Source organism: Cavia porcellus, unplaced genomic scaffold (assembly GCF_034190915.1).
Source record: "Cavia porcellus strain 051 isolate PalLab524CR breed Dunkin Hartley unplaced genomic scaffold, mCavPor4.1 scaffold_20, whole genome shotgun sequence".
Lineage (NCBI taxonomy): Eukaryota > Metazoa > Chordata > Mammalia > Rodentia > Caviidae > Cavia > Cavia porcellus.
In genome coordinates, this window is record NW_026947503.1 from 8,600,044 (window position 1) to 8,612,874 (window position 12,831).

General features: G+C 44.0%; 1 protein-coding gene across 3 annotated transcripts; it reads left to right on the forward strand.

The window, feature by feature from the left end:
• Nucleotides 1–1,275: 1,275 nt before the first annotated feature.
• Nucleotides 1,276–12,370, forward strand: Cbln2 (cerebellin 2 precursor). 3 transcript variants are annotated; one of them, XM_003466518.5, is made up of 4 exons: nucleotides 1,276–1,891; nucleotides 3,518–4,022; nucleotides 6,866–6,985; nucleotides 7,246–12,370. In XM_003466518.5, the coding sequence occupies exons 2-4, from the start codon at nucleotides 3,666–3,668 to the stop codon at nucleotides 7,441–7,443; spliced, it is 675 nt and encodes a 224-aa protein (XP_003466566.1). In that variant the 5' UTR covers nucleotides 1,276–1,891; nucleotides 3,518–3,665; the 3' UTR covers nucleotides 7,444–12,370. The 3 variants fall into 3 exon arrangements, with proteins under 3 accessions (XP_003466566.1, XP_023419443.1, XP_005002296.1); XM_005002239.4 differs by lacking the exon at nucleotides 1,276–1,891 and adding an exon at nucleotides 2,028–2,453; XM_023563675.2 differs by lacking the exons at nucleotides 1,276–1,891; nucleotides 6,866–6,985 and adding an exon at nucleotides 2,016–2,453.
• The last annotated feature ends 461 nt before the right edge of the window (nucleotides 12,371–12,831 follow it).

A 12,831-nucleotide genomic window follows, 5' to 3' on the forward strand; every position in this document is an offset into this window, starting at 1 on the left:
TTAATTTAAACCCAACCTAGTTTTACACCATATGCTAATTCTTACTGATTCCATTTCATTATCTTGTTCATTATACAGGTTAAGGATTTGTTTTTACCATATTAAACATTTCCCTTGCCACACAGAAAGTAGTTCTTAGCTTCTAGAAGTGACAATAATAATGTTTCTTTCATATTTACATTTATATTAGTCAGAAGAAATGATAGAGCACAGGGTTTAAGAAAGTTGCTTAATAGAGCTCATAGTAAAATTTGTCTATATGTGAAAGGTATTGCAACTTGAGTAGCGTCCCCGAATTGCTCAGTGTGTGCCATGTTTTTGTAAGTTTAGTATCCTGTGTTGTTTAGGCTTCCACCTAAATTAGTGCTCTTTGCGATATCATGGTAGAGTTGTATCCATTTTGATCATAAGACACTATCAAACTATGCAATATTCGAATAATGGACCTGTAAATAAGAATGTACTAATTCCACAGTGTTAACCTTAGCAGAATGGTAGTAAGATGTGACAAATTGCAGTGGTTTTGGACATGATCAGCATGGTACAAAAACACTGAAGTGAAGTATTTGATTTTTAGTACTACAGTGGAGGATGATGTATTTTGGAGTTCTTTGATGGTTTTGCACAGTTTTGCCGAATGCGTCTGACTCGGAGCCTGTGATTACTTTCTTGCACACATGAGAACTATTCTGACTCACCCAACGCTGCATCAGCGCTCTCCCTCTGCCCCTGCCTCTCACCCATCTGGCTGTCCTGTGCGCTGGTTGTCCTGTGGACCTGAATTGCATCTTCCGGGCTTACACCTCACCTCTGTGTTGTAGGAGGAGAGAATGGCTGTGGCAGAAGCAATAACAAAGGCCGTCAAAACTCACAAGACCTGTTTTTAAGAGTGGAACCAGAACACAACTGAAATCTACAAAGGAAGGAAGGCTAGATGTGTAGTCTAGTGGCATAAGAAATTCATGCGCTCTGTTCTGGTGGACTGAATTGTCTGGCTGGGTTTATTTTTTGATCAGCCTATCAGATAAAGTACACTATACTAGCCAATGTATTTTTAAGAACGATGCATTTAAAATTCAAGTTGTAAAGAGGGTGCACACTTAAATACCGTTTTTCCTTAGCTTATTTGAGGCCGATGTGGACTACAAACCTGTGATCTATGCAAACCTCTCCTTGCAGAGAATGAAGACTGCAGCGTTGATCAGTTCGGCAGTTACTCTTGAGAGATGTAAAGATCTGAGCAGTGAAGAAGACCTTTTCACTTTGTAACAGACGAAGGTATTGAAGAACACTGGAAAGAGTGGTAGTAATTGTTTCTGTATTTTTGCAGAGGCCAGCCAGGCTTTGGGGACAGAAGAGGAGGCCAGCAAGCCTGATTCTCTTCCTCAGGCCTCACCCACGCTTCTGTCCCGGTGGCCTCAGCCTGCAGCAGGGAGGCTCCAGCGCCCGTAGGTGGCGCCCCACGCCCGTGCTTGCGCCCCTAGCCTGTGCGGAGGTGCCGCTCAGAAACCCGGTGCGTCTCCCCAGGTCTTTAGAGCTCAGAACCGGCGTTTTAATAAATAAGCTTGCTGCCAAAGCGCTTCGAGCGGCTCCAGGTTCAGAGGAGCGGACAGCTAAACCCAGTCGGGAGGTACCTCTTTAATTCTTGGCAAAACCTGACGATTCTCAAACTGGAGATTCTGGAGCCACGGCCTTTAAACCATTAAATCAAGCTTTCTCGGTCTATCCCAGTTTTTGTTTTTGTTTTTTTTTTTTTTTCCCCTTCAACTTTTTTTTTTTTTTCTTCCTTTAATTATGAAAGTGGTCACGCCATTCAAGATTAAGACTTGGAGAGAATTTGGAAAAGAAAAGAAAGAATCAAAAAGAAGAGACGCGGCTGGCGCTTTTGAGGGTACCTAATTTTCCAAAGAATTTCGCTTTGGGTTTAGGGTGAGAGCGGGACCTGGGCGGTGCAGGGTGTCGCGGGGTTGCGGGGGAGGGAGTACCAGAGCTGGGGGAAAGAGAGAGAGAGTGATGCTCGGAGTCCCTAGCGCGATGACACTGATGCGCCGTGCGCTCTGGAGCCTGCAGGAGAGGCTGGGACGGAGGAGCTTGGACGGAGCTGAGCAGAAGGCGCGCGGGGTGCAGCGCGGGGTTCCGCGCGCGCTCTGTGCTCCGCTTGCAGCGTCCGGGTCGCCCGCGCCCGGGGGGACGCGCTGCGGGAAGCCGAGCGAGGCTCCGCGTGCTGCAGGGCGCGGGGTGCGCGGGCCCCGAGCGGGCGTGGCGCACACCGGGAGCGGTAGAAGGCCGGCGCGGGAAAGCGGCAGGGCGGGGCGGCGCGGTTTATTGGCCACGCGGGGAGAGAAGGGTCGCGCTCCGAATCCTCCTCCCGCGAGCTCCTGCCAGCTCGCCTCATTTTCTCTAAGCAGAACAACTTCGCCGGTAGCGGTGATCGCTGGGCATGGATGTTCCAGGTAACCAAACCTTATCCCTGCCTGCCTTCCAGGAGTCTGGCATTGGGCTTGCATAGACTTTAATAAGGATAGGCGCGAGTCTTGTTCTGGGGAAGGAGGTTGGGAAGCAGAAGAATCTCCTAATGCTTTGGTGCCGGGACTGAGGACAGCAGACATATTGAGAAACAACTTCCCTTTTCTTGGAAAGAACAGTGGAAGAGTTATTGCGAGGCTGTGGGCAGCGAGGGTGCAGGCTTCTTGGCTTTTTGTTTCTCGCCTGGGTATTGGCATGACCTGTCTGGTGTAATGCGAGAAAAAGAGACAGGGTAAAACTATCCAGGGTGTCCAAGTTAGAGACACTCACGGGGGCTGCCTCCCAACTCGGGGAGTCCGGGCGCGGGGTACAGAGATCAGGGCTTTAAAACAGGCAAAGCCTGGGATTCTGGTCGCTGGTTTCTTCCCTTGGGGAGGGAAACCTGAGGAGTTTCTCCAAGGGGGCTCGCTAGTGGCAGTGGGGACATGGGTGTGTGCTTTTAGTGCTAAGCGCTTCTCAATCTGTGTCCCCACCCCTTAATCTCATTCACCCAAAGGAGCTTTCTGGGAGTGGAAATGGATTATTTATTTAATTACTAAATGGATTGCTTTAAAAACACCTCCTGATGGAAAATAGAGAATGGAACAGAAGGCAGGGAAAAGACCCCCCCTCCTTGCTCCCCCCCCCCTGTGGCTTTCAGGAAACGCAGCTGAGATGAACCCACTTTTTGTTTTTCCTTTGCCTGTGTCTTGAATCTCCTCGCCTTTGGCTGAGTGAGTGGAAGCCGGCTCCAGGGTCCCACCTAGGGCCAAGGTCTTGCAGCACCCTCTCGCGCCCAGGAGTGCGCAGCCCAGGAGCCCTCCCAGATGCGCTCCTCAGCGCGCCCAGGCTTTTCTCCAGACCTGTTGTGCTAAATTGGCGATCGACGTGACTATGGCCCTAGAGGATGGCCATCAGAAACGGGGCCCAGACACGCAGGCACCTGCTCCCCGCTGCGCCTCTCCCCACCTCCACCTCCCTGTCTAAGGATTTGGGTTCTGTGCCCTGACAGGTCTGCTGGCACCCTCCTCCTGAGAAGCACCCGGCTTTGACCGTACCAGAGGGGAACCGAGCCAAGAGGAAGCTACTCCTGCCCCCGGCGTTCCCGCGCGCCCCTGGGCGCTCGTCCCGCCCCCCAGCCTAGCCGCCCCCCAGCCCAGATGCCGACGCCGGGCAGGGGCGCCAGCGGGCGGCAGCAGACCATGCCCCGGCGCCGGGGGGCGCTGCGGGAGCCGGCCGACTGCGGCTCCTGCTTGGGGGCGGCGCTGGCCTTGCTGCTGCTGCTGCTACCCGCCTGCTATCCCGTGCGGGCGCAGAATGACACGGAGCCCATCGTGCTGGAGGGCAAGTGCCTGGTGGTGTGCGACTCCAGCCCCTCGGCGGACGGCGCGGTCACTTCCTCCCTGGGCATCTCGGTGCGCTCCGGCAGCGCCAAGGTGGCCTTCTCCGCCACGCGCAGCACGAACCACGAGCCGTCGGAGATGAGCAACCGCACCATGACCATCTACTTCGACCAGGTCAGCCGTCGCCGGCCCCCCGGCCCGGAAGCAGGGGCGGGGCCCACATTGGGGTGCGGGTTGTGCTTGTTCGGCGAAGAGTTCCAGGCTTGTTTCTCCTCTCTGCTCTGGCCACAACTTCAACCCATCGTTCCCCTTCCATGCTCTCCTCCCATTTCCCTCCCCACATCTTTTTAATCTTTAATCACTTGGCTCATGGCTCTCGAGAATCCTAAACTTCCTAAATAGCCTGTAAAGCTGAGATTTAAAATCTATTTCCGCACCTTTCCTTTCCCCTGGGTGGGATGGGGGTGGGGAGTGTTGGTAGTCCTGATCTGCAGTCACTCAGGGACCCCAAGTAAGAGCTAAGTGTGTGCAGGACTCCTCAGCACAGGAGCCTCCAAAGGGCCTGGGCAAAATGCGGACAGTGTGGGACTGTTACTGATTTTGCAGGCTGTCCTGGTGAAGCAATGTGTATTTTAGAGAAAAATAAGTGTGGGGCAAACAGAAAAAATAATCATACAAAAATAAAACAAAGTAATATGGTTGTTTAAATACAGTGGATTGTAAACGAAATATAATATGCAGATACATTCCATACCAGTTTCCAGCGTAGCCCCCAGCGTAGCTGTATAATTAAAGAGCTGTTACTGAAGTCAGTCGCTTTAAGCTGCTTAACTTCTGCTTCTTGGTTCACAGCAGAAGTCAGAGCTTGGCCCAGCCTTTGCAGCTCTTTTCTCAGGGTGATTGGGACTCTGGGTTTGAAGGTCTTGACCTTTCTGAGTGAATCCTTCCCAACTTTGGTTTCTATTATTTTTTAGAAGCAATTTGAAAACATAATTCCAGACTTTGGATAATCAGCTAATCCTTTTGCCAAAATGCCTCCTACAAAATGGAGACCCTGGTGGCCGCAGAGACGGCATGCATCCTCAGCAGGCATGGCTTTGCCCTGCTCCAGGCCATAGTCTTCATTTTCAGTGATCCTTAAAGATCATCTCTTTGATGGGGTTTCTTTGTGTGTGGGAGCGGTGTGAATGGGAGTTTTCTTTTTCTTTAATATGTTTTTATTTAAAGGAATAAAAATACTATTGTAATTACTAATGAAGACAAAGAAATAGGATTTGGAATTTATGTACTGTATTAATAAGTTCTTGATGGACCGCTATTCTAATGTCATTATGTTTTATTTACCAATGTCTTACAAATAGTGTTCACCACCCTTTCACATATACATTCCAGCTGGGTGTCAAGAAAACTGGCGAAGTGCAGGATGCATAGAAATAGGATTCTAATTTTATAGTTTAGCAAATTGTGGCAGGGTAGATTAAACACTATTTGCTTGGCTCCCAGTTAGGGAATGTCTGGGACCCACTTTGCAAGGGCTGGCTTGGTGTTTCTCCAAATGTAACAGAGCCCTGAATTTACCAGCTTCTAGAACTGAAAATCGTGATGGAGGGGTGAAGGTTAAGGGAAGAGGCAGCAGCTCCAGGAGCTTAAGTGGAGAATGTTTTATGCTTTTTTGAAGCATTGTGAGAGAGACATAGCATAGTATTCACAGGCTAAGAACAGGCATCATGAAGCGCTTTGTCTCCAACAATAGAGCCCAGAATGTTTGCAAAAGACCCGCCCTTCAGGGACTCAAGTGGTGGTCAGAGCCAGGTCCAGTCCAAGATGAATGAACCAGTGTTTTCCACAAGTCACGTCCACACTGCTGTGGGTAACTGTGCAAGCTCATGTCCTTTTGTGTTACTCCTTTATTTTGAGCACAAAAAAGTAACAGTAAGAGGTATCTGATTTAAGTTTATTCTATGAGCAGATGACAAGATCGCAAATACAGGGCTGTTAAATGTTGTTTCTGCTGCTTATTATAAAAGTCAAGAATCCAGTGGACTATTTCCTTGTTTTAACTGCATTTGATTTGTATATGAGGAGGAACAGGGGCAGTATCCAGAACAGGGAGTTAGATTTTGTCTGGAGCATCTGGGAGGGATTTGTGTCATACAGGGTAACCTGCCACTCTTCAAGTTCTGCTTGTAACATTATCACACTCTCATCCTATTCCTGGAAGAATCCACTTGCAGGGCATGTGATCCCCTGTCCAGTGACTCAATCTGCCTTTTAGAGTTGTGGGATCTCCTTAGTTGGAGCTAATGGTATCCAGTCTACCATTTCAGTTCTCTGTATTTATTCATAGTTGTTTACTTATTTGCACCATGCCTCAGTTAAGGGAGCAAACACACTTCCCAGAGGACAGAGAGGAGCAACCCAGGCATCCAATGTCTATTGATAAAACATTTTCACTCCTCATCCATTATTGAGCACCTACTACTACTGCCAGGGACTCAGAAGCCCTGGAGAAAAAACATCCCAGAGGCTGTTTTTTCCTGGAGCACATGAAGATAGGCCCTGAGCTTGTTCCTTCAGAAATGACCTCGTTTAATTGCGACTTTCTTCTCAGCCTTTTCTATCTCCACTTAGTACAGATCTATGTTTATTAATCAAAGCATCACGCTGATGTCTTTGCAATCCACAGACCTCAGAAACAGACCTGATTTATAGTTTATTGAGTTTCCTTTCTCAATGTCCTGACCCCCAACACAGAAAATTCACACCTACTCTCTGAATATGTAACGAAAATATGCTTTAAATTTCTTCCTGAAATTATAACCCATAGAGTACTTGTGAAATCCACCCCTGTTCTATGGCGTTTTGACTTCCTCACTTCCTCCTTGCCGGGAAGGAGGAGGGGGCTGACTTGGTGATAGGCGCTGCCCCATACTGCTATCAGCAGTTACCGGAGAGTGATTAAAACACGGCCGAGCAGGCCTTGCTCTGTTAGTATTGTATTCCCTCTTGTTTTGCAGGTATTAGTAAACATTGGCAACCATTTTGATCTTGCCTCCAGCATATTTGTAGCTCCAAGGAAAGGGATCTATAGCTTCAGCTTCCACGTGGTCAAAGTGTATAACAGACAGACCATCCAGGTGGGTAGCTCTTAGAACTGGGCCCTTGCAAACCTGGCTCATGGTGTCCCATTGCTGAGGGCTCCGTGGCTTGGTCTGTGAGGCTGAGTAGCCAGGGAGCTGGGCTCTCCAGGGTCCTTTGGCTCCAGGCAGCCAAGAGTCCCCTTTGCTGACCCCTAGTATGAGCTGTAAGGGTGGGCTAGGGTTATTATCAAAGAAGGGGACAGCATGTGGGTGTGGGGTACTTTATGGCTTGCTGAGCTCTCCCCTCTACATTTTAGGTCAGTTTAATGCAAAACGGCTACCCAGTGATCTCAGCATTTGCGGGAGACCAGGACGTTACCAGAGAAGCAGCCAGCAATGGTGTCCTGCTGCTCATGGAAAGGGAAGACAAAGTGCACCTCAAACTGGAGAGGGGCAACCTCATGGGAGGCTGGAAATACTCCACATTCTCGGGCTTCTTGGTTTTTCCTTTATAGACAGAGTCCCCTGAATGGGGGGGAAGTAGCAAACTGGACCAGGAATCCACCCTTCATGATACCCTGAACTTGCCAGACTATGACAGCCTGGTTCCGACTTCATCAGACTGTTGCAGTAGAAGAATGATTTCCTTTTTCCAGTATTTTCTTTGAATATTGAAAATTCCTCGGGAACCTGGCCTCTAATTAGTTTTAGACAACAAGGTCTTAAGGAGAAATGAAATTATCAATTTGAGCAATTTGTACCTGTGATTGTAAAGTCGATATTGGATTTTGTTGTTGGGACCATCAACTTATTTTTCTGTTTCTTTGTTTGTACACTGTGTCATTATCTCAATGGCAAGAGAGCCCAGGACCCCAGGAGGGACTCCAGGCTGCAGTCAGGATTCACAGCAAGAGCCACGCGAAGATCCACCTGCTGGGAAGTCTTGACATGTGCTCCTTGTGTCTGTATAGCCTTAAGGAAAAGAATGGCTTCACTTTTCCTTCTGTATTTTTCCCCAGGGTAGACAAGAGGATTTGGGAGGGGGATGGGGCCATTGTGAACCCATCAAGAAGTGCTTCATCCAGAGAAGCAAATTTTGCAAGATTAGATTGCAACTTTTGTTTGTTGTTTATGTGTGTGTGTTCTTCCTCTTCTTTCTCCTCTTTCTCCTCCTTTTCCTTCTTTTCCTCCTCCTCCTCCTCCTCCTCCTCCTCCTCCTCCTCTTCTTCTTCTTCTTCTTCTTCTTCTTCTTCTTCTTCTTCTTCTTCTTCTTCTTCTTCTTCTTCTTCGTCCTCTTCTTCTTCTTCTTTTCCTCCAGAAGTATACTTCTTTTCCAATACTAGGCTGTCTCCATACAGCCCCATTTTTAGTTTTGGTGCTGGAGTAGTGGAGAAGAAAAAAATGTGTGTCGTGTTCCTGGATGAAATTTAAAAAAAAATCTCTATATTTTGCTTTGGATAAGACCAAATGAAGCAAAAAGTATCTGTCAAAGTAACAATAGCAAATGAATAATTCTGCTTACTCATTCCAAGAGTCTCAGATGCACCTTTAGGATTGCAGCCTGGATTTTGTGGTTTTATTTTTAATTTTAGATTTATACTGTGGAATCCCTTAAGAGCCTGGCATTCCTGGGTGAGCCTGAATTATATAGGACGTGAAGCTGTAAGGACCAACTTCCTTAAACAGTTTTTTTCCACCATGCATTTTTCTTTATTTGGATCTATCTCTTAAATAAGCAGCACATGGTGATCAAGAGCATGAAAGAAAACAGGACCAGCCCCTCTTCCCTGGGTCTTCCTCTGATCTGCCATGGAAGGGAGGTGCTGGCACTCACCAGGGAGGCCTGGCAAGAGGCCATCTGGAACTCACCGCGGTTAAAGGTATTGGCGGAGGTGCCCAGGAGAGGTTTTACAAATCCCTGTTATGTTAGCACCTTGTGTAACAGTGTTATTAAGACTCGGCTGAGAGTTGATGGGTACAGGCTTCCTATGCCAAGAACATGTCACTAATCCCAAAGCAATCAAAGATGAGACCTCAAACCAGATGTTAATTTGTCCTTTGTGTAACAATGTAACCCAAATATTGGTGATAAAAGCTCATAATTTAAGATTCAGAATAAATGGGTTTGATGTCTGACTTTCTCTGATCCCTCCACACTGTCTCCCAACTTTCAAAATAAGGCTGAACTATCAGGGACTTGGGGATGTCAAGTCCCTGCTGTGGTTCTCTGAAAGGCGCACACACAGACATTCACCTTTGTTTGCAGATGCTGCAGGGCGTGTGGCTGGACACTGCATACTTAGATACATTTAATTTGTATGGAACATTTTTCAGAGGGAGATTTTGAAGGAGATAAGTGCAAAGCACAGTGCTGAGAGTTTTATAAGTAGGCAGCCTGCGTCTGTCCCACTTTGGATATGGCAGAAACTTCAGTCAGTGAGGAGTAATGTAAGAGACCTGCACTTGAAATAGCACCAGTGGTCTCAGGACTATATGTGAGGATGGGATGCCGTAGATTTCATTTTATACAGTAAAGGTAGTGGGGCTACATAAATGAGAAAATATGTTGTTTGACTAAAGGAGTTAATTTCATAATACCATACTGTGCAGAATTTAATTTGAGTTAAAGTGCTGTTATATATCGTGAGGGAAGACATCAACTAGAAAACATGGGGACCTTGACCCTGGTTAGGCGGATACTTCAAACCGCGAACATTATGGGGAAGCAAGAGTAGGTGCCCTCTATTTTATTGTTGGTCGATATTTTAGTCCTGTTTCCTTCATTTCCTTAACTTTATGTTCAATTTAAAACACAAAAATCTCATCAAATTAAATGAATAGTAATGCAGAGATGACAAGATACATGACTGTTACTTTTCTCACTTAATATTTAGTACATGTATTTGTTTCTTTTTATCCTTATATTGCATAGAGGTTGTTAGGTTGTGCTGTCTAATAAATATTACTGAATTGGGCAATCTAAAAATAAGCATATTTCAGGAGTTTATTTTATATTAGAAAAACATGCATCCTGATTATTCTCCTTTCTTCTTATCTGTCCTGATGTGGATGCCAAACACTGCGTTAAGTAGAAGCTTGCTGATGGCGTCTCTGGAGCCCTTTACCTCCCATCGCCGTGCCTGCCAAGGCTGTGTTTGGCTCAGGGTCTCTGAAAGAGATGAGGCTCCTGGGTCTGATCTATAAAAACATAGAGGTCAGACCAGATGTGACATGCATTTTCCCTAATTTGGTCACGAGAAAGGCATCTATATCCTTCTGAGGCCACGCTCAGCAGTCCTAGCTCGGTTCCTGGTTGTCTTAGCTGTGGAGCGATGGCTCCACAGTCAGCCCCCATCACACGGCCCAGGTGAGGACCTGCCAAGTGCTCTGAGAACTAAGGAGACTGCAATAACCCAGTGTGATATTAGGGCAGGAGGAGTGTTTCTGAAAAAAACAAAAAACAAAAAACAAAAAACAAAAAGCATTTTTCAACATGCAATTTGTGAAAATCATTTAAAATGAATATCTGACAGGAGAGCAATTGTACATGCAAGTGAATTTCCATATTCCTAATAGACTGTTAAAACTGTTGTACTATATTGGATTTTCTTGTAATTTGATTTTTAGCAATGATGATCATATCACATTCCATACATTTTTTATTAACTCCATTCCCAGAGGTGTTATTTGCTTTTCCTGTGTGCTTCCTGCTCACCTTTGTGTGCCAATATACTCTGCCAATATTATATAAAAATATACAAATGTAAGATTTCTGACATAAGTAACAAAGATAATATTATTAATGTAAAGTAATATTATGGCACTTGAATACTAAGTTGTTTTAGTTGATTAATGTTAGCTGTACTAAATTGTAAATGCTTTTAAAGCAATACCATTTTCTTAGGTTAAAATATATTCTAATTGGAAATATAACCTGGGTGACAACTTTAAATCCTAAGAAACTATGTTTACCATCTATAATTCCTGAGCCCTTTTTGCATCCTAGTATTTTTGATATATCTGTTCATGTATAAGTGAAATTATCTACATTTTTACAGTGTAAAAAAACAGTGTATGGCTGCTCAGAGTAAAGGTGATACAAACCTATTGAATATTAGCATGAATTCATGGAACTCTATATTTAATACATTTACTTGTTTTTAAATTTTTAGCTAAATCAAATTATATCAAGCATCAGAAGAAACAGAAAAATATATTCAAAGTAAAACAAAACCTTTGCTGAATATTTAATATTGTGGCAATATTTTGATATCAAGTAAATTAGAGTAATTACATATTTAATAACTATTACACTTATGTTGTTTGCCTGTGAGTACACTGACATATATATCTGACCTTTTAATGTGGTAATATAATAAAAATACGTGCATTGGCTACATTCTCTGGAATCTAGGAATATGTAGGAGGAAAATTTAATGTATCACCTTCTATAAGCAAAACAGAAACAGAGGTTGCTCTATGACATTTGACTTGTAGCAAAGGGAACAAAAAATGTTCTGCCAATTTGTGTGACCATATTTTGCAATCTTTTGTAAGAGTATATATGTTGCAATAAGATGTTATTGTGAATAAAGTAGCTAACATCTGTTTATATTTCTACAACATAAGAAGGATGTAATGATCTGATACATAGATGTTCACCGATGAAAAGTCCCTTTGCGTTAGTTACATGATAGTGTAAATATATGGCGAACTCATAGGAGCAAGTCGCATTGAATCATTCCAAAGGGTTAATGTACATTTTGTGCAAATATTTATAAAAATATACCAAGAGATTAACTGTAGAGCTGCAATGAGTTTTACTCTCTTTTATTATTTGGAAATTTGCTTGTCATTGATAACTGTTTTCCAAAGCTGGCATTTTGCTATCAAAATTGGATATTATGAATATATTTTAAAATTTAAGAACCTGGCTTGTAAATTTCTTGAAATTCTTAACATTATTCTTATTGGCATTTAAAGAGAAAACATACCAAATATACTGAATTAGTATATAATTTTAATATTGGTTTTATTGATTTATTCTAATCTATAACTGTTTCTTTGATTCACTGTGAAAAAGTTTGATGATGTTGATCACAATCATTAGTCAAGTGTTTTGTATTTGGAGACCATTTAAAAGAGCTGGAATATACCAAAAAAAAAAAAAAAAATGCATGTGACTAGAAAGATCCACTCCTCTTAGGACTTTTAAATAGGAAAGACACATGTCAAAAGTCAAGATCTAATGAATGTAAACTGCAAAAAATTGTCATATATATAAATCTGTATAATAACATTATACTAAAATACGAATCTTAAGTAAATGAAGTTTCCTTATATTTCCAAACTCAGTAGGGTAACTTGAAATTTGTAGAGGAGAAAGCCACCTAACTTTACCACCTGCAGATAACAGAAATAAATTTTGCTTCATTTTCCTAAGTGGATTTTGCTGAGGATTTCCATCACTGGAGTCACTTAAGTGTTTATAGGCTCATAAATCATCATCTTCATCAGCTGGCCCACATACGCTCAGTATGTAGTATAATTGAGCTCCTTGACAACTTAATTTGGGGGGAAAAAAGCACAATTCGCTTTCTCTTCCTAATGCCTTCAGCAGGGGTTCCCAGAGTTGGGATGCCTCACTGCACTAGAGGCTTCCTAACAAATGGAAGCACCTTACTAATGAGCTACTACCTGTCCAGCATCCTGACTGCAATGTCTTAATGTTTATTATTGTTCCCTCTCATTCCTTGGAAAGCTGATTTCTTCATTGGGCTTTTCTTCAGGTTGGCAGACACACCAAGATGAAAGAATATTGGCAACACTCATGAATAGGAAAAGTACTATTTTGCTTAAGTCTCTATAATCCAATTTTGTCCATTTACAAATACTTATACCCA